The 19,432-nt window shown below is 46.0% G+C and overlaps 1 protein-coding gene across 11 annotated transcripts; it reads left to right on the forward strand.

Moving 5' to 3' along the window:
- Positions 1–241: 241 nt before the first annotated feature.
- Positions 242–19,001, forward strand: NR4A2 (nuclear receptor subfamily 4 group A member 2). Of its 11 annotated transcripts, none has more exons than XM_032410198.1 (9): positions 242–382; positions 10,806–10,884; positions 12,638–12,761; positions 13,243–14,108; positions 14,896–15,025; positions 15,458–15,621; positions 16,504–16,706; positions 17,100–17,278; positions 17,425–19,001. In XM_032410198.1, exons 4-9 carry the CDS (start codon positions 13,245–13,247, stop codon positions 17,679–17,681), a joined length of 1,797 nt encoding a protein of 598 aa, XP_032266089.1. In that variant the 5' UTR covers positions 242–382; positions 10,806–10,884; positions 12,638–12,761; positions 13,243–13,244; the 3' UTR covers positions 17,682–19,001. The 11 variants fall into 11 exon arrangements, 10 of the variants coding, with proteins under 10 accessions (XP_032266089.1, XP_032266119.1, XP_032266080.1 ...); XM_032410189.1 differs by lacking the exon at positions 242–382 and adding an exon at positions 857–1,128; XM_032410228.1 differs by lacking the exon at positions 10,806–10,884.
- Positions 19,002–19,432: the final 431 nt, after the last annotated feature.

Consider the following 19,432-nt stretch of genomic DNA (forward strand, 5'->3'; position numbering starts at 1 on the left):
GGTATGCAAAATGCTCTGAGACTGAGAGCATGAGTCCTGAAAGCCAGGGCCACCGCTGTTTCTTACTGGGCACCCTTTATACAACTTCCCAAATTCAAACAGTTAATATGGCCCTGGCTCCACAAAAAACCTAAATAAATAATCCTGGTGGAGTCTGAAGAAAGGAAGGACATGATGATCCATATATAGAGAAGGATGTAGGCGGAACTCTAGGAGATGCGAACACACGCATATACTTTAAAATATGCTACATCAGAACACTTAAGATGGAAGGTTTTTGTTTGGTTTTGAACCGAGGATTTGCCACCACAAACATCCTACCTGTCCTAGAACGGGTGTGGGAGAGCGGAGAAAGCCTCCAGAGGTAGAAATCGGGCCGGGAGTAAGTAACACAGCGACCCCTTCACTAAACTCGGGGGCCGGGCTCGCCTCGGCCCTTCCCACCCGCGAGCGGCGCTCGGAACAGGGCGGGCCGGGGCGGGGAAAGCCGAGCGCGGCGGGAAGGGCCCAGGGCGGCCGGGGGAGGGCGGAGGGAGGCCGGGGAGGCGGGCAGGCGGCTTTATTGTTTCCTCTCGCCCTCCTCCTCCCGCGCCTTGCCCCGGCGTCACTGGAAAGCCGCCCGAGCCGCCCGGCGGCGGGTTATTTATAGAGCTGGCTGCGCGCGCGTCACGGAGCCCGGCCCGGCTGACGGGGCCGCTGACGCGCTTGGCCGCGGGGCCGAGTCCGCGGGGCTGCGCGCCGGGCGCCGGTGACAATGGGCTTCTGTGTGTGCAGCTGCCGCCGCCGCTGGGGGTCGGGGGAGGGGGGCAGGCGGCCGCTCCCTGACCCCCTCCCTCCCGCCCTCGACCCTCCGAAAGGTAACCGGCCTCTTCTGCCCTTGGCCGGGACAGCCCCACTCCCAAACCAGCAGCTTCTACCTTTTTTTTTTTTTTTAATTTTACCAGTAAGTTTCCCTGGGCCCAGCCTCCCCGCTTCCACTTCCCCCGTTCCCCCCTCTCCCCCCAACATGACGAGAGAGGGGGATTTAGCCGGCCGGGGGCGGCCACTTTGTGCGTCCCGGGGAGCGGGACCCGCACAAGGCGCGCCAGCGGGGGATGCGGTCACCGAGGGGCCGGGAGCGCCGGGCAGGTAACGTATCCTGGACCTGGAGCGGGGCTTTGTTTGGGTGGGGGGAGGGGAGCAGGGGTGGGTGCGAGCGCCGGGCAGCCCTGCCGGGACTGTGGTCTCCCGGCTCCTCCGCCCCGCTGGCCCGAGCGCACGAAGCCGATCTGGGGTGTAACGCCAAGAGCGAAAAGAGAAACTTCTGCGTGACTGACTAGCTGAGGCTCCTCCCGAGAGAACAAGATAATAGAGGACTCCCCCCGCCCCTCCCTGCGGGTTCTGGCCTGGTACGCCCCCACCCTGCGGAAGGAGGGGCTGGCGGGGATTTTAGGGACTTCCTGGGATGCGGAGACCGGCTCTGAACCAGCCCCTCAGCTGCCGGGAGCTGGGAAAGCTTGCTCTGGAGCCTCTCGCACGTGGCAGGCAGGCAGAAAACTTGCTGTGCCTTCTAGGAAATTGCAATCGATTTGTAATGCATTTTCGCTAATTGGGAGTTCAAAATTAAACTTTAATAAAGCATTTGTGTCGTCTCGTGTAATTGTGAAAGCTTCCATCCGTCCTGGTAGATAGACTCTAAGTCTCAAGTTAATGGCGCTAAGCTAGATTTCCCCCCCAAGTACAATTCCGTCAGCCCTCGTCGGCGCAGCTGGATTTCCGTAAGGTACAGATGTTGCTAATGGCAGCTTAAGCACGGATGGGCAGATAGCATACGGAATGCAACATGTTGCCATATGGTTCCTTTAGCCTTTCACCTTCAGGGATATCAATCACATATATTCTGGGAGGAACTTAATGACTCTCCGAACGGCAAAATGAATTACGTGGTACAATTTATATCCCTTGACCTGATACGTTATAACAACAGGGAGATAGCATCTCACAGTTTCTGTGGTATAAATTGAGCTACAGAGCTACATTTCAAATTCTGTAACATCTATTTGTGGTTTGAGGGGCCCTGTCAAATCATTCTGGCTGTAAAATCTGGTTTCTGTATTGCTTTCCTTCTCCCCCCCTCCCACTTCTGAACGATACAAAGTTTATAAAGTTTAGCAAAACTGTTGTCTTAGAAATTGCCAGTCAGCCAACCAAATACTAATTAATGAGACTATGGAGAAATGGAAAATATGATTTCCAATGCTAGTTACTTAAAAATTAGTAATATTTAGGAACACCATACTTTGGGATCCAGAAAATTAAAGAACTTCTATAAGAAATATGTGTTCTGTGAGTTGTTTCTATATAACTCCTAAGCCCATTAACTATTTGAAATTCTTTTTTTAAATAAACTTTATTCTTAAATGTAAGAAAGTAACTTATAGGAAACAGTCCTCAGAAATATGAAATATAAGAGATATAAGGAGCCAAACAATTCTATACACAACACTCCCCCTCCCCGCACACACACACCATGTGTGTACTTGGATCATCCATGTGGTGGTACTGGTCATTTGTTTTTCTCCCCCCAATATGTTAATGACAGCATACTGAAGTCACTGTTTAGATCCCAGTGGAATGTTTCTGTAATATTTCACAGGTCTTATTTTAAATATCCCGGTGACTAATAAAATGGTTGATTGCCTCTAATTTCAGGTTATAAACATGGTTGTCTCTTAGTGTATCCCTCCTTTTTCTTCCACTAATGCAGAGAGGCAACACTGGTAAACAAAAAATAAGGGTAAAAAAAAAAAGTAAATAACTTATGAAAAAAAAATTTTTTTATTGTTGCCTATTAAGTGATATCTGAATACTATCTTTTAAAAGATTTTGCTTCCAACAATGTGTAAACCACATTAATTCATGTGAACTGATAGGACTAACAAAATATACAAAACAGACCTAAACAATCTAAACAAGTACATATTTTCAGTCATGTCAAGTTTCAGAAAGTTAACATTCTGGAAGTTTGTCTATATATCATGTCCTTTCAGAATCATTTTGAAATCACAGGATAATATTTCTCTTTTTTTTTTCCCCCTCCTCTTGAAATGGGTGATGATGTGTTACCTAGTGCTTGAGTTACTGCGATCATGTTGGTAATTATTATCAAATAATATAAGACCTTTTGTGTATTTATATAGCAGAAAATCTTATACAGAACACATTAAGCTATATATCTGAGTTACGGCAACCGTTGCTGGGGGCTGTTTTTGGTAATCTTTTAATGGCTAAGGTTTTCTCTCTCACCAGTACTCAATGTGTTTTAACCCTGATCAGAAGTGAGCTTGTCAATAATGACTCCATCTCCATGACTTTTGAATAGGCAGTGAGTGTGTCCTTTAATCAGCCACACAGAACTCGCCTTATAAAGCTGTTATTGTCATGAGCAGATATTGCAGCCTTTTGTTAGGCCCCATGATTATTAACGTGTTCCTCCTTCAAAAGCCAGGCTGAAAGTCCTGCTGTGCTTCATTTCAGAATTCAAGTCCATTAGTAAATAAAATCCTAAGCAGCACTATTTGCTTTTTCTCAAGTTAAAACATTACATGTAGTTCATGAATGATTTGGGGCCCTTTTGTAGACATAAACTATGTATATTTTTGGTGTACATATACAGTAATAAAAACAAGATATGTATCTTGCACCATGACTTTTATTTTAAACGAAGATTTGATGGATGTCCATTGTTACTCTAAATGAGGTGGCTGGCTGCCAAGTCGATCCCTATAGCTGGAAAGTACTAGCATTGTTATTGTCTACCAGGGAATCACTTTCTATTTTTTGAGCTCTCAACTTCACCTCCCTCTTTCAATATTGCCCTTCCATATTGCTAATCTGAGAATTAGTTTGGAAATGAAAACTTTTGAAAATGTGTTTGTATTGCCAAGAAGATTTTCACCACTGTTTCTGGTTGCCTGCTGGTTTACAGCCTTTATCTTGAGCTGGCATGTTTATTTTAACTGAAAATGAAGAAATACTCTTAGGACAGAGTATATTCCCCATGCTCTATGTAATTTTAATTGTGATGTAATCCTAGCTGCTTTCTTATTTTTTACTCATGAATGTATTTTAGAATATGTAAGATAGGGAAGATTTATGTGTTTCTCATGGTAACATGGGACAAGTTATGGATAGGCATTAGGCCTCTAATAGAACTCTGCATTCAAGTGAGTGGGGATGGGGAGGTGAGCCATCAGGAAAGAGTATATAGTCCCACTGCACTGGCCCTGTTTGGTTTTCAAATTTAGAATCTACATTGCTGCATTGGAAACTTGTTTCTCTCTTTTATAGCATTTCATTTTTAAAGAATTCTTTAAAAACTGTCAATCTGTAAATATTTAACCAGCCAAACAGGAAACAGTCTTTTATTCTCAGCTATATGCAGCTTTGTTTTTATCTGGGTGAGTGTGAGTGCCATGTAAATACCACATAAAAATTTGACTTGGTTTTCCTTACTTTGACTGAAGATTGACAGGGGCTTCTTTAATTAATCTTGTTCTCTTTCATGTTCTGTATTCAGATATTGAAATACAGTATTTTTATACATTTATAAGATTGTGTTTGCATTTATTTAATTTATGTTTCTTTTTTTAAAGCATGTAGCCTTGAATGTTTGTTCTACTTTTTTTTTTTTTTTTTCCTTCACATCATTACTCTGGTACTGCTTGATGTAACTTGATTAGCTCCCTCCCCAGTCATGATTGGTAATTAAAATAGGCATTAAAATTAGTCACTTAGCAATTTTGCTGTTCAATTGGCAATTAAATTACTTAATTGCAATTAAAGTCCTAATTTTAATTGGCAAAATGATAGATGTAGATTTAAGATAATATGTATAAATACTTTAATAAGTGTCTATATAAGGATTACTTAATTACTCAACTTCAAGTTTATGCTGTTAACTTTAGAACTTTTAAGTGAGCAATGAAATTTATATTACATCTATTCAAAGGATATGGTAATTAGATTTATTACTTATCACTATAAGGGTCCTTGCTATAAGTTACTTTTGTAGTGTTAAAATTGTAGACTTGATAATTGCAGAATTATGATGAGGAAAAGGGCATATATGTCTTTGTCATAATATATCAGTACAGGATCTTCATTTTTCATTAAATCGAGAGGTTCCTATCCACCAGTTAGTCTGAGGAAAAAATCAAAAAGTGGTTATTTTATCATTAAAAGTAGAACAAAAACTAGCCAGCTATGATATAAATACAAAAACTATTGCCAAGTGTATGTATTTTATCTACTTAAAATGCTATATAATACTGTGATAGTTACTAAGGTTATTAACTACTTTTAGAATTCCAAGTGTCCTTGATATTTTCTTTGCATATAGCAACTTATTTTCAGCCCATTTTCAGCCCCTTTAAAAGGTCTTCTAGGACTTTGCACAATTTAATGACCAACATGTTTACTGAAATTAGCAATGAAATCTAAAACCAAAGTTACCCTTACTTGCTTGATCAAAAAGAATTCTTACATAGAAAATATTGGTGGTTGCTAGAGGCTGGGAGAAGGGGAGAATGGACAGTTATTGTTTAATGGGTATAGAGTTTCAGTTTTATAAGATGAAGAGTTATGGAGATGGATAGTGGTGGTGGGTACACAACAATGTTAATGTATTTACCATCACTGAACAGTATACTTAAAAATGGTTAAGATGGTAAATTTTATGTTATGTGTATTTTACCACACACACAAGAAGAAAATAATAAGTGGTTAGTTTAAAAGCTAATGTTTAGGAGATGGTTACTGAGAGTCAAGCATTAGAGAGAAGATGAAGGATTTTTATTATGCAAAATACTTTTTGAGTGGCATGAGGCTTTACCATATGTTCGGTTTTATAATTTTAATTTGCAAGTAGATGCTTCTAGAAAAAATGAGTGCTGTTTTCTGCACATCTTTACACATTTCTAGAACTGAGTTCTGAATTGAAGTAAGAAATAATTTTGCATTTAGTGTTTTTTGGTTTAAAAAATGGGCTGAATAAAACTGCGTAAAAGCCACAGCTACCCAAAATGTGAATATCAGGTAAGCAATGGACTTGTTTTGTAAGCATCTTATAGTAAAGGAACAAATGATTGGTCAATTAATATTCTATTAATGCAAATGAAATGGCAAAAGGAAAAAAAACCAAAAACCTTCAACATTAAGAACTGATTTTGTAGTTCCATAACTGAGTTTTTTTTTTTCAAAGTGAAAATTTCTCTCTATCACTAATGTAAAATTTCCTGCTGATGGCAACAAATGCCATGAATGTAAATTTATCCAAATATAACTTAAATATGTATCTCATTTTAATGTTTAAGATAGTTTCCATTAAGTAATTTTGTTAGGAAATATCTTAAAGTTACCTCAACTCTTGCAGTAACACACTTATGTCTATTCACTATATCTGAATTGGAAGGGCTACTCTGAGTTCATTTTGGGAGAATCGTGAAAGAAATCCCTAAAGACCCCTTTCCCATGCATTAAGATAGAAAATCCTATGGGATTACATCCATGTTTGCTTTCTAAATTATACCAAAAGCTCAATTTTATTAAGTATAATCTGTCTAGCCATGCATAAAATAAAATACTTTGGTTTAGAGGTGAGCGTATTATTTATATTGATTTTTTATAAAAATATGTTTTACATATGTGTCAATGCATTCTACTTAATATTGATTAACATCATAAAAGACAATGTAGTAACACGACTTTTCTAAATGCTTTTCTGAGGTCATCTAATAGCATATATTGATAGAATTAATAATTTTGTCACTTAATTTAGTTGGTTTCAAAAGAAGGAGCTCTTTATGCATAAGACCAATTTTTACTCCTATTTATTTTAACTTTTTAAGAAAAGAGAACTTCATTGGGGATAACTTTACACATTTATACATGGCAATAATTTAAAGTTGTATCCAGAATCTGGGCCCTGAAAAAAACTAGTGTTGTCATTTTAATTGAGTTACAAAGTAGTTTATATTCTAGAATCTATGTTTAAAAAAGAATCTTGAAGGGTTGTAGTCATATAAATGCAAAATTTCAGTTTCTTTTAGCCTAAAGCATCCTTTTAACATTTTCTAAAACGTTGTTCAGTTCTACATTTTGATTCCATTATATGTGTAATTAAACCTCTGTGCACAAAAGCATTCTCTTATGTACTAGCAAATACACCCACAGGAATCCTCTTCTAAACTATAATTTATTTAAACATGTAATCATAGGATTTTAAAACATGCTTTCATTTTTCCAAACTATATGCCAATTTGAGCTACTTGGTGACAAAATGAGAGATTTTATTACTATTTTGATTTTTTCCCCCCTGTGACCTAACAGTGAGTTAAACGTGGGCAGGAGGAAAAAAAGAAAATCTATTGTGAACCTAATTCCATGTGTTAGACTGTTTCCCCTTTTAAGAAAAATAGAAAAGAATAAAAGACTTGTTATTTATGAATTCCAGCACAGTATGAATATTTGGGCCTGCAGCTTGCTCTCCTAGGGTTTGGCCTAAGTAGTGAGTGAGGGGTGTGTGTGTGTGTGTGTGTGTGTGTGTGTGTGTGTGTGTGTGTGTGATCGTCCTGAACGTTGTGGAGTCAGGCCCCCTACTGACAGCATCAGTCAATTACAGACATTGGCGGTTCTACTGAGACTTAGTTCCATCACAATCTGGTGGAGGGGGGGGACACAGGAGTCCGGAGTTCTGAGCAGCGTCCTTTTTTTACACTTTATGATGCCTGCGTTGTATGCTTCCCACCCCGAGCACATCTGAACCCTACCAAAAATGCTAACCCCGGAAGTAGCTTATCCAGTAATTGGTTTAAATGAGTTTGTCAGTCTTGCGTCCAGTGTGTCTTCCTAAGAAGTAACACTTCCCAGGAACTAGAATAGGAATTTGAAGAAGAGAGAGAACTCATACAAGTTGTAGGATGCAAGGGGAAAAGTCCACCTTTTCCCTCTTTTTAATGTTCTATCTAACCCCTCCCTGTCCAGTTACTAATAATAATTATAATAGCTGCTGTGAAAACTGCCTCTCAGTCTTGAGTGCATTAAGACTTGGGCAAGGGCTCTATCAAGCCCGACTCTACAGGTTGCTGTTGTAGAATGACGCACCACGCTACAATGTTTGTCTTCTTCAGAGCTCACTGTAAGAACTCCAGAACACTTTCCACTCTCTGAGAGAGAATTCTCAGGTTGTCCGCAGACTCAACCCAGGCTAAAGCCAAGTGTTTTTAAGGGCCATAAAGGAGGAGGAACTTGTGCAGGGAATGTATCTACTTAGATGGGCGTATTTGTGTGTGGAGGGTGATAGTTACAACCTTAAAGTTCTCCTGGCCCCCGCTTTCCGAGGAGTATATTAAAAAATAATAACCGCCACCCCAGCGTGGCTGCGCTTGAGTTTCCGACTGCCTGAAAATAGCTGCCGGGAGCCTGGCCCACCGCTGGGATCAAGGAAAGCTCCTCCTGGCAGCGCCCTGCTCCCTCGCGGAAGAGGAAGGGAACCCGGGAGGGCGCCACCGAGCTAGAGCCGCTGCTATTTTGGGCCCAGCCCCGCGGGTGCGTCAATGCCTGCGCCCCTGCGTCACCGCCACCCCCACCCCTTTCCTTCTCCCCTGCTCTCCAAACTCTCACTTTTTCCCTTTCGTTCGCATGGAATCGCTCCTGCCCACGGGGCGCTGACGCTACCGAGCTCATGCTAATAGGCTATTCTTCGCCCTCCTCCCCTCTTCCCCCTACTCACACATCCTCACTCGCCACAACAGCCCCCCCTACACACACACACACACACACACACACACACTCCCTCTCTCTCTCTCTCACACACACACACACTTCCTGGTTTTATTTGTACTCCGGCCCGCTGGGGCACCGCTGAGCCGCGGAGGCGGCGGCGGCAGCAGCGGCAGTCGCAACATCTGGGGGAAACTTAAGGTGGTCACGCAGGTTTTCCAGAGGCTGCGGCGCAGAAGAGCCCCCGGCTTCCCCGGGCAGCCGCAGGACACCTGATGGCTACGCCTCTCCAGCCGCTGGGGAGCGAGCAAAGGCTGGGGTGCAGATTAGAGCTGAGCAGCTCCAGAACGCGGATAGTTCCCCGGCGCTTGTGGCCCATCCAGGGAACACCAGGATTGGGGGCGGGGGGAGTCGCCAAGGGGCTCCCGCAGCCTGGAAGCGAGCCACGCCGAGGGAGGTGGGGCGGCTGGAACTCTTCGCGGCCAGAGAGGGGGACGCTTCGGAACCCTCCCTCCCCTCGTCCCAGCCTCTTCCAGCGTCCCCGGGAGAAGCCCTGAGAGGCCCGCCCTGCTCCGGCCCGAGGAAAGCGAAGGGGGCTCGCTCTCGGGAGAAGCGGCGTCTCCTTTGCTAGAAAGCGCCTCGCGCCCTCAGCCTGGTGGGTGGACTGGCTTGCAAAGTGGAGTCGGCGGTGACTGGGGCGGCCGCGGGGGTGCGGCGAGCTACCACAGTGCACCGGGTCCCTCTCCTGGAAGGGCTGGGCGCACAACTTTACGCTCGCGGAGATACCCCACCCCGCCCTCTCCCCATGTTTTGTCTTTCCCTCTTGGCTCTGAGACAAGGCTTCGAGAGCCCTTGTGCTTCAGAGGAGGGTTGATTTATTTCTCTACAACTTGTGTTAGGGTACGAGTTGGTGGGCATTGAGGAGTGTCGAAAGTATCAGTGTTGGCCAAAGGTGAGGTTAGAGCACCTTTCTGCTGAAGGCGCACCTGTTGCCCGCTGCTCGGCTGTATTGTCTGCGAAAGGAAAGTGGGCGATGCCTCACTCTGACTTTCGGGATCCCTAAAGGGCTGGGTCACTGTCTACCTGTTCCCCTCTCTTCCCCTTTCCACGCACCACGTCCTCGCTTGCACGTGGGCACTGCAAGGGAAGAGGGAACATAGAGAACAGGCCCTACCCAGTCCCTTCCACCTTGGACTGTGTGTGTCTGTGTGAGGGAGGGGGGCGGGGAGACAGAGAGAGAGAGAGAGAGAATGCTAACGCCAAAGGAGGAGGCCTTGGACAGGAAAAGGGAGAAAAGGGATATGCATCGGGCTAGGGAAATCCCACCTTAATTGCCTGAACCCTTTGAGCTTCTCGGGTCATGGGACATCTGTCCGCGCTTCCGCTAAGGGGGGTGACAATTGTAAGTGGATGAGGTTAGGGCACTGCCAGGCACACCCCATCCCTCACCAGTCCAGGTGCTGGCTACCTGGCCCACGCCAGCGTTCCCTTCCGCCAGGGGCTTTTGTTGCACCCTCCCCCCACATGTGAGCCGCCGGGCGGCATCGGTGGCCCGGGGTTTAGGGGAAGGCGAGGTGAGATGTCGCGGTGCTGCGGGCTGCGCGGACCTGAGTGGAGAGGTCACACCTCTTTCGGAAAAAAAAAAAAAAAAGAAAGAAAGAAAGAAAGAAAAAAAAAAAAAAAAAACCAAGCTGGCGACCAAGGTGAACCCAGAACGGTTCCCACCTTAAAATCGGCCCTGCTCGTGACGTCAGGTCGGAAATATACCAAAGCGAGAGCCGGCCAGGAGTCCGGGGAGCGCGGCGGCGCGGCGATTGGGCGGCGGGCCGCTGACGCGCGCTGACGCGCGGAGACTTTAGGTGCATGTTGGCAGCGGCAGCGCGAGCCACATAAACAAAGGCACATTGGCGGCCAGGGCCAGTCCGCCCGGCGGCTCGCGCTAGGCTCCGCGGTCCTGCTCTCTTGCCCAGCCGGCCGCCTTCTCCTGCTCCCTCCCGGCTCCTGGCGACTAGGTTACGTTCGCCCCTCTCGCCCACCCCTCCCAGACCCTGCTACCAGGACTCCCAGAGGGAACTACACTTCGGCGGAGTTGAATGAATGAAGAGAGACGCGGAGAACTCCTAAGTGAGTAGGTACAGCCCGTGCAGCTCGAGTTCCTTTATCCTTCTTTCTTCTTTTGCACGTCTCTTCTTTCCACATGGGTGGTACAGGTTTTCTCGAAGTGGGCGCCAGAGGGTCGGAGCGCGAGTGGGGCCGGAGGATGGGGAATGGGTGCGCGCGGCTACGGCGGTCATTTGTCCGAACTCCAGCTTTGGCACTAGGGGGGAGTTGGCTCCCAGGAGGCTTCTAGGCTCCTCATTGGTGGACATGGATGGGAGACTTGCATAGTTTGGGGAGCTGTGGACTTGCCCGGGGGATATGTGCCCAAAGTTTGCTCTTAGAGTGGAATTGATTGTGACCATTGGACAAGGAGACTCCCAAGTCCTGTATATACGAAGGGCCTGGACGCTACCCACAAAGTGACAGGGAGAAAGTTCTCCAGTTTATGTGTTGCTTGGGAACTGTGTCACCGCGGCTGGCTGGTGTGCCAGTGTTTCCTGGGTATTATTGAACAAGGGGTGGTGTTGGTGTTCGTAGAGTGTCCTATTACTAAGTTGCCTGAAATTTCTGGTTTTGACACATGTCGTGCTTGTGTATGTGAATACGTCAGAGAGAGAGAGAGAGACAGACAGACAGACAGACAGACAGCGGAGAAACAGAGAAGAAAGAGTACAGTTATGAAGCTGCGAAGTTACCAGGAGGTTAATATCCAGCACAGGCATATAGCTCTCAAAGGCTGTGGGTGTCGTGGGTCTCCTTTCTTTTTACTTTTTCTGATTAACCTTCCTCCCCAGGAAGCAAGGTAATGGGGGAGGGGGGAGGAGAATAGAAGGAGTGGATGTTTGGCTTTTTTCATTAGTAATAAGATTGTCTATGCTCTAGAATGTCTTCCAAGTGGCAACATCTGAAAATTACTAGGACACAAGATTGCCTCGTTCCACCGGCAGGTAGGCAGGTTGTGGAAGGCCGTATAGGCAAGGTGTTCGGCTTCCTGTGTTGGGAAGCGCTTCCAACCTTGGTGCCAATACCAGCTAAGCAGTGTTTCCCTCCCTCTGCAATTGACCTAAGATGCTCCTGGAAAAATAGGGTCTCCTCTTCCCACCCCTTGGCCATTAAAGATGTTGAAAAGCAAGTTTCCTGGAGAAGTGAATGGCAATTCACCTGTATCCTCAATCCCAGTGTTCTGTCAAAAACACTTAGGAAATCCAGATGCTTCCATGCAGATTGCCTTCAGGGCTGCCCAGGCCTTGAGGGCATTCTGTAACGCATGGGGATGGAGGGAGAGATTATTTTCTCATATTATATTTATGACTTCTACTTTCTTTACCCCCTCCCGAAAGAAAAGCTAGTTTCACCACAGAAAAATTTAGGAGAAATCCAATGCTGTATTTTATTAAACTCTAGTTTCTTCTTATTTGGGTCTGAATGAAACTAAAATGGAAATGACACTACCCTCCCATCCCCACTTCCACTCCCACCTCCACCCCACCCCCCACATTTTAGGGTCCAATTTATTACATCATAAGTATTAAGTACATGAAGTACCTTTTCTCCTTCAGAACCCTCTCTCTGCAAGGATTTACACAGTGCAATGGGTGGCATTTTGTGTTGTTTATAGTCATCTCTTCTACACATTCATTTTAACTGCTAAGTTTGGTAAAGGCAACACAATGAAACAATCAAGGAGGGCATAGAAGGGCTTGCCTGGTGACCCTACAGATGGCCAGCTGAATCTGTCGGGAAAGTCACCCTGAAGCTTCCTGTGTCTGTGTTTCAGGGAGGAGATCCGACAGGCTGGACTCCCCATTGCTTTTCTAAAAATCTTGGAAACTTTGTCCTTCGTTGAATTACGACACTGTCCACCTTTAATTTCCTCGAAAACGCCTGTAATTCGGCTGAAGGTTAGTGCAACTTCATTTCTTTCTTTCCTTCCTCCAAGTTCCCTGAACATCGAGAAACAGGGCAATATGATCTTCCTCAGCAAACTGTAACTTAATATTTTCCCAGCCCATCATCATCAGGAACAACATTCTCATTGTGCAATTCAACCTCATTTCTAGAATGAGCTTGCTGAACCCGAGCTTCAGAGAAAAGGCTCATATTAGCGGGACTGTTTTTGTGAGGGGGTGAAGGGGGAGGCGTTTGAAATATACGGGAATAGAGACCCTCAAAAGCTTTCTAGCTCTGGGTCTTCCTTGGACCAGCCTTTCCATGCCCTGCACTGTTTTGCCCCGCAGCGTTCGCGCTCTCCGCCCTTCCTCTCGCGTCCCTACATGCTCTCTGACCGCCGCGGGCTGCCGGTGTAGCTCCAGGTGTACCCGAGCCCGGGAGAAAGTGTTCAGTTGACCAGGCTGAGTGTATATTACCCTGTTTCATTTCCAGCCATGCCTTGTGTTCAGGCGCAGTATGGGTCCTCGCCTCAAGGAGCCAGCCCCGCTTCTCAGAGCTACAGTTACCACTCTTCGGGAGAATACAGCTCCGATTTCTTAACTCCAGAGTTTGTCAAGTTTAGCATGGACCTCACCAACACTGAAATCACTGCCACCACTTCTCTCCCCAGCTTCAGTACCTTTATGGACAACTACAGCACAGGCTACGACGTCAAGCCACCTTGCTTGTACCAAATGCCCCTCTCCGGACAGCAGTCCTCCATTAAGGTAGAAGACATTCAGATGCACAACTACCAGCAACACAGCCACCTGCCCCCCCAGTCCGAGGAGATGATGCCGCACTCCGGGTCGGTTTACTACAAGCCCTCCTCGCCCCCGACGCCCACCACCCCGGGCTTCCAAGTGCAGCACAGCCCCATGTGGGACGACCCAGGCTCTCTCCACAACTTCCATCAGAACTACGTGGCCACCACGCACATGATCGAGCAGAGGAAAACGCCCGTCTCCCGCCTCTCCCTCTTCTCATTTAAGCAATCGCCTCCCGGCACCCCTGTGTCTAGCTGCCAGATGCGCTTCGACGGGCCCCTGCACGTCCCCATGAACCCGGAGCAGGCGGGCAGCCACCACGTGGTGGACGGGCAGACCTTCGCTGTGCCCAACCCCATCCGAAAGCCCGCGTCCATGGGCTTCCCAGGCCTGCAGATCGGCCACGCGTCGCAGCTGCTGGACACGCAGGTGCCCTCGCCGCCATCGCGGGGCTCCCCCTCCAACGAGGGGCTGTGCGCCGTGTGCGGCGACAACGCGGCCTGCCAACACTATGGCGTGCGCACCTGTGAGGGCTGCAAAGGTTTCTTTAAGGTGAGCGAGGACGGGGGCGGAGGAGACAGGTAGGGGCCCCCTAGTGCCGGGAGCCTCGGAGTGCGCGCTCCGCGGTGGTGCAGGCAGCCCAGTCCTAGTTCGTCCAACTCCCGGGGTCCGCGGAGGCTGCCCTGCAGCCGCCCACGGCCTGTGGCCGAGGCCTCTGGGTGCTTGAGAAAGGGAAGTAGCTAGACCGGGAGACCTGGGGTCGCTTCCCCCCCGCACGCAGCTGACCCCGGCAGGCCCCAGCCCGAAGTTGCAGAAGCCTGAGTTGGAAGAGGGTCATTTGCATGTGCTAGGAGCTGTCTTCTCTGTTCAGATTGAAATTGGTTAGGACAGAGAACCGTGTCTGAGCTAACCAAGTGGAACAGAATTCCCTGTGGTCAAATTAAGTGATCTCTTTATTTCGCCATCCTGATTGAATAATCTTATCATTTTAAATAGAGAAGGTCTCCAAGGAATGTAAATAATATGAATGCCCACGGATTTGTATTTACTGAGCGTCTCCTTCTCCTTCTCTTGGCATATAAAACACAGCAAGGAGCGGCAAGGTTAGCTCAAATGTTAACGCTATCAATTTTCTCCTGTTAAATGCCCTGGGGGAGGAAAACGAAAAGAAAGAGAAAGAAAAGGAAAAGGAAAAAAAATTAAAAGGAGTTGTGTGTATGTGTTTGTTTGTGGGGAGGAGTGTAGATCCCAGCCATTCAGAAATTGTTCCTGGATTCCCTGGGTCGCTGGATTTTCAAAAGGAAAAAAAAAAATCGGTCTATATTGTCTTCTTTTGCAGCGCACGGTACAAAAAAACGCAAAATACGTGTGTTTAGCAAATAAAAACTGCCCAGTGGACAAGCGGCGCCGGAATCGCTGTCAGTACTGCCGATTTCAGAAGTGCCTGGCTGTTGGGATGGTCAAAGAAGGTAGGTCGGGACAAGCAGCCCACTCCCCCGTCTGCGCCTGCGGGAAACTGCCGCTCCTATCCCAGTCCTATTTTCCACTTCCCAGCGCTGGGGGGTTGTGGGGGGGGTGTCTCCGGGTTCCCCCTCATCCGCGTCGGGCCTCGCTGACCCCGCAGCTGCCTGCTTGCCCATCCTGCCCTGGAGAAAGCAGCCAGGCCCTTCTCGCCTTCAGCTATACCACCCATTTGGAAGAAGACATAAAACAACCCCACATTTTTTTTTTTTTTTTTTTTTTTTTTTTAAATGCTTCTCGTCAGTGAAGGCTTTACAAGCGGTGGGACCCTGCGCAGCCCTGCCGGGCGCCCCGTGGCTGTGGCCTTCCCCCGGGAGGGGCCGAGGCGGCAGCTGGGTCCCGCTAGGGGGAGCGACGCTAACCCATTTATTCCTTTGCAGTGGTTCGCACGGACAGTTTAAAAGGCCGGAGAGGTCGTTTGCCCTCGAAACCGAAGAGCCCACAGGAGCCCTCTCCCCCCTCGCCCCCGGTGAGTCTGATCAGTGCCCTCGTCAGGGCCCATGTCGACTCCAACCCGGCTATGACCAGCCTGGACTATTCCAGGGTAAGAAGCTGGCGGGGGTAGCATGTGGACAAACCGACAGATGGGCAGGACCCCTTCCCACACCCATCACTAAGCCCCAGACTCAAGCAAGGCTGTGGCTTTGCAGCCCTAAGCAGAGCCACAGGAGACAGGCGACAGACAAACCATGTTGCTGGGAGTGTAGACACGAGGACAGACAGAGAAGAGAGGACAGGCCACAGTGATCACATCTCTGGGAGCCCTCCTTCTCACTGCCATCGTACACACATATACTCACACACTAATGCCTCTAATGCCCAAACCAGAGGATGTGCAAAATGCCCCCCACTTGGATTTTATCCCCAATCTTCCATAGAGATGCTTTAATCCTCATCGTCTGTGGCACCCTCCGGGTGGGGGATGCCTGCTTGGGGGTTGGGGAAGGGAAGGAGAAAGGTATAAGGAATGGCAATGGGGTGGGGAATCAAGTGGTCAGATTCCTTTTTTACCCCAGCTGTGAGAAATGTGTGGGCTTTAATTGGAGGAAGTATGTCGGGCAAACCTAGAAGCCACTGCAATTTTATTAAGATTTGCAAAGGGCATCTCTGCTCGAGACCCACTCTGGGACTGGCATGAATACTAACGTGTCAATTGTTTTGTGGAGATAAGAGTGAACGTTTCCCAGGGCTGGATGGCACTGTATTTAGTCCGTATGGAAATGATAATTTACATATTTAAAGCAGCGACCTCATAGCACCATCCCTAATTGAATTAATTGCCCCGGAACATCTAATTTCCTTACTGGTCAGAGAGAGGTTTAATTGTTATAAAAACCTGGCTCCCCTACTAGAAGCGGGGTTAGCAATTTCACGGGTTATATATTTTAGAGAACCTCATTAAGTGCTTTTTAAAATGAAATTCCAGTTCCAGGCGAACCCTGACTATCAGATGGGTGGAGATGACACTCAGCATATCCAGCAGTTCTATGATCTCCTGACTGGCTCCATGGAGATCATCAGGGGCTGGGCTGAGAAGATCCCGGGCTTCGCTGACCTGCCCAAAGCCGACCAAGACCTGCTTTTTGAATCAGCTTTCTTAGAACTGTTTGTGCTTCGATTAGCGTACAGGTAATGGAGGAGGCAATCCAGGGAGGCTGGGAAAGGAGGAGGAGAGGAATAAAGAAGAGAAAGAAAGAGGAAAAGGGGAATCACAGGGGGAAAGAGAAAAGGACAGAAGAGGAAAATGAAAGAGGGGTAGAAGAAGGAAAAGATAGTAGACAAAAGGAAGAGAAGGGAAGGAGTGAGATCAGAAGCCTTGGATGAATGGAATGGAAGTGGGATAGGGGGCGTTCTTGATTGTTATGAAATTAAACCCTTTCAAGGTCTACTGGTCTACATTTTATTAACTCTTCCGTAATTAGGTACCTCTTAAATCCCTCATTTATTGCTCTTCAAGTAATTAGTTGTTTAGCTTTTCTCTCTCTCTTTTTCTCCCCTCTCTCTCTTTGGTATTAATTGCAGGTCCAACCCAGTGGAGGGTAAACTCATCTTTTGCAATGGGGTGGTCTTGCACAGGTTGCAATGCGTTCGTGGCTTTGGGGAATGGATTGACTCCATTGTTGAATTCTCCTCCAACTTGCAGAATATGAACATCGACATTTCTGCCTTCTCCTGCATTGCTGCCCTGGCTATGGTCACAGGTCAGTACCTCAAGTGCAGGGCACGTCTCCAAAACTGCCCACCAGGATTTGTCCCGGTTTTCCCTTGCCACTGATCCTCCCTGCTTCTGCCAGCTAGCTAACTGCTTTGTGTGTTCCTCTTTTGTTTCTGATTGTGTTTTCTGCAGAGAGACACGGGCTCAAGGAACCCAAGAGAGTGGAAGAACTGCAAAACAAGATTGTAAATTGTCTCAAAGACCATGTGACTTTCAATAATGGGGGGTTGAACCGCCCCAACTATTTGTCCAAACTGTTGGGGAAGCTCCCAGAACTCCGTACTCTTTGCACACAGGGGCTACAGCGCATTTTCTACCTGAAACTAGAAGACTTGGTACCACCGCCAGCAATAATTGACAAACTTTTCCTGGACACTTTACCTTTCTAAGACCTCCTCCCATGCACTTCAAAGGAACTGGAAAGAAACCTAAAACTATCCAGAGGGGGCAAGTCACAAGGCAGAGATATCCCCATGAGCTGCCTCAGCTCTAGCCGGCCCCCACCCCCTCCATAAAATCCCAGTCCCTTGATCCTTAAAGAGAAAAACAAAAACAAAACAAAACAACAAAAACTGTTGCTATTTCCTAACCTGCAGGCAGAACCTGAAAGGGCATTTTGGCTCCGGGGCATCCTGGATTTAGAACACGGACTACACACAATACAGTGGTATAAACTTTTTATTATCAGTTTAAAAATCAGTTTATTGTTCAGAAGAAAGATTCCTAATGTATGATGGGAGATGTTTGGCCATGTTTGGTTGTTGCAGTTAAGACAAATGTAATACACACACACACACACACACACACAAACACAGAGTCACTCACACATTGTAAGGGGACCCACAAGTATTGCCCTTTAAAAGACTTCAAAGTTTTCTGCTGTAAAGAAAGCTGTAATATATAGTAAAACTAAATGTTGCGTGGGTGGCATGAGTTGAAGAAGGGAAAGGCTTGTAAATTTACCCAATGCAGTTTGGCTTTTTAAATTATTTTGTGCCTATTTATGAATACATATTACAAATTCTAAAAGATAAGTGTGTTTGCAAAAAAAAAGAAAAAAAGAAAAAAAGAACTACACAAAAAAGGGACAAGCATGTTGATTCTAGGTTGAAAATGCTATAGGCACTTGCTATTTCAGTAATGTCTATATTATATAAATAGTATTTCAGACACTATGTAGTCTGTTAGATTTTATAAAGATTGGTAGTTATCTGAGCTTAAACATTTTCTCAATTGTAAAATAGGTGGGCACAAGTATTACACATCAGAAAATCCTGACAAAAGGGACACATAGTGTTTGTAACACCGTCCAACATTCCTTGTTTGTAAGTGTTGTATGTACCGTTGATGTTGATAAAAGAAAGTTTATATCTTGATTATTTTGTTGTCTAAAGCTAAACAAAACTTGCATGCAGCAGCTTTTGACTGTTTCCAGAGTGCTTATAATATACATAACTCCCTGGAAATTACTGAGCACTTTGAATTTTTTTTGTTTTTTTTTTAATGTCTAAAATTGTCAGTTAATATATTATTTTATGTTTGAGTAAGAATTTTAATATTGCCATATTCTGTAGTATTTTTCTTTGTATATTTCCAGTATGGCACATGATATGAGTCACTGCCTTTTTTTCTATGGTGTATGACAGTTAGAGACGCTGATTTTTTTTTCTGATAAATTCTTTCTTTGAGAAAGACAATTTTAATGTTTACAACAATAAACTATGTAAATGAACAGAATTTTGTCTTCTTTCTGGGTCAGGAAGAAATGATGACTAAACAGCAATATATAATAGAATTGGAGATTGATTTAGGATAGGTCACTTATTCAACATTTGAGTTTCAAACTGACAGCCTAGATCTAGTCTAGCAAAAGAACCTGGGGAATTGAACTAATTATCCAGAAAATTCAGTACAATATTTTTCCTCAACCAGAATTTTTGAGTGTGGCAACCTGCATTTATCAGAATCAACTGAGGATATCTTAACCCTTTCGTTAATTTTGCTAGTAAGTGCAGCTTTCAGAAGAGAAGTTTAGGAGACCAGGTAGCTTTTGAAGTTCTGCAAGGTCTGAAGTCCTCTCAAGTTTTTGTCTTGCAGAATGTTTAGGGAGTATCTTTTTAAGACTCAGGAAGTTAATATG

The sequence above is a fragment of the Phoca vitulina genome, unplaced genomic scaffold (assembly GCF_004348235.1).
Source record: "Phoca vitulina isolate PV1807 unplaced genomic scaffold, GSC_HSeal_1.0 scaffold1, whole genome shotgun sequence".
Classification (NCBI taxonomy): domain Eukaryota; kingdom Metazoa; phylum Chordata; class Mammalia; order Carnivora; family Phocidae; genus Phoca; species Phoca vitulina.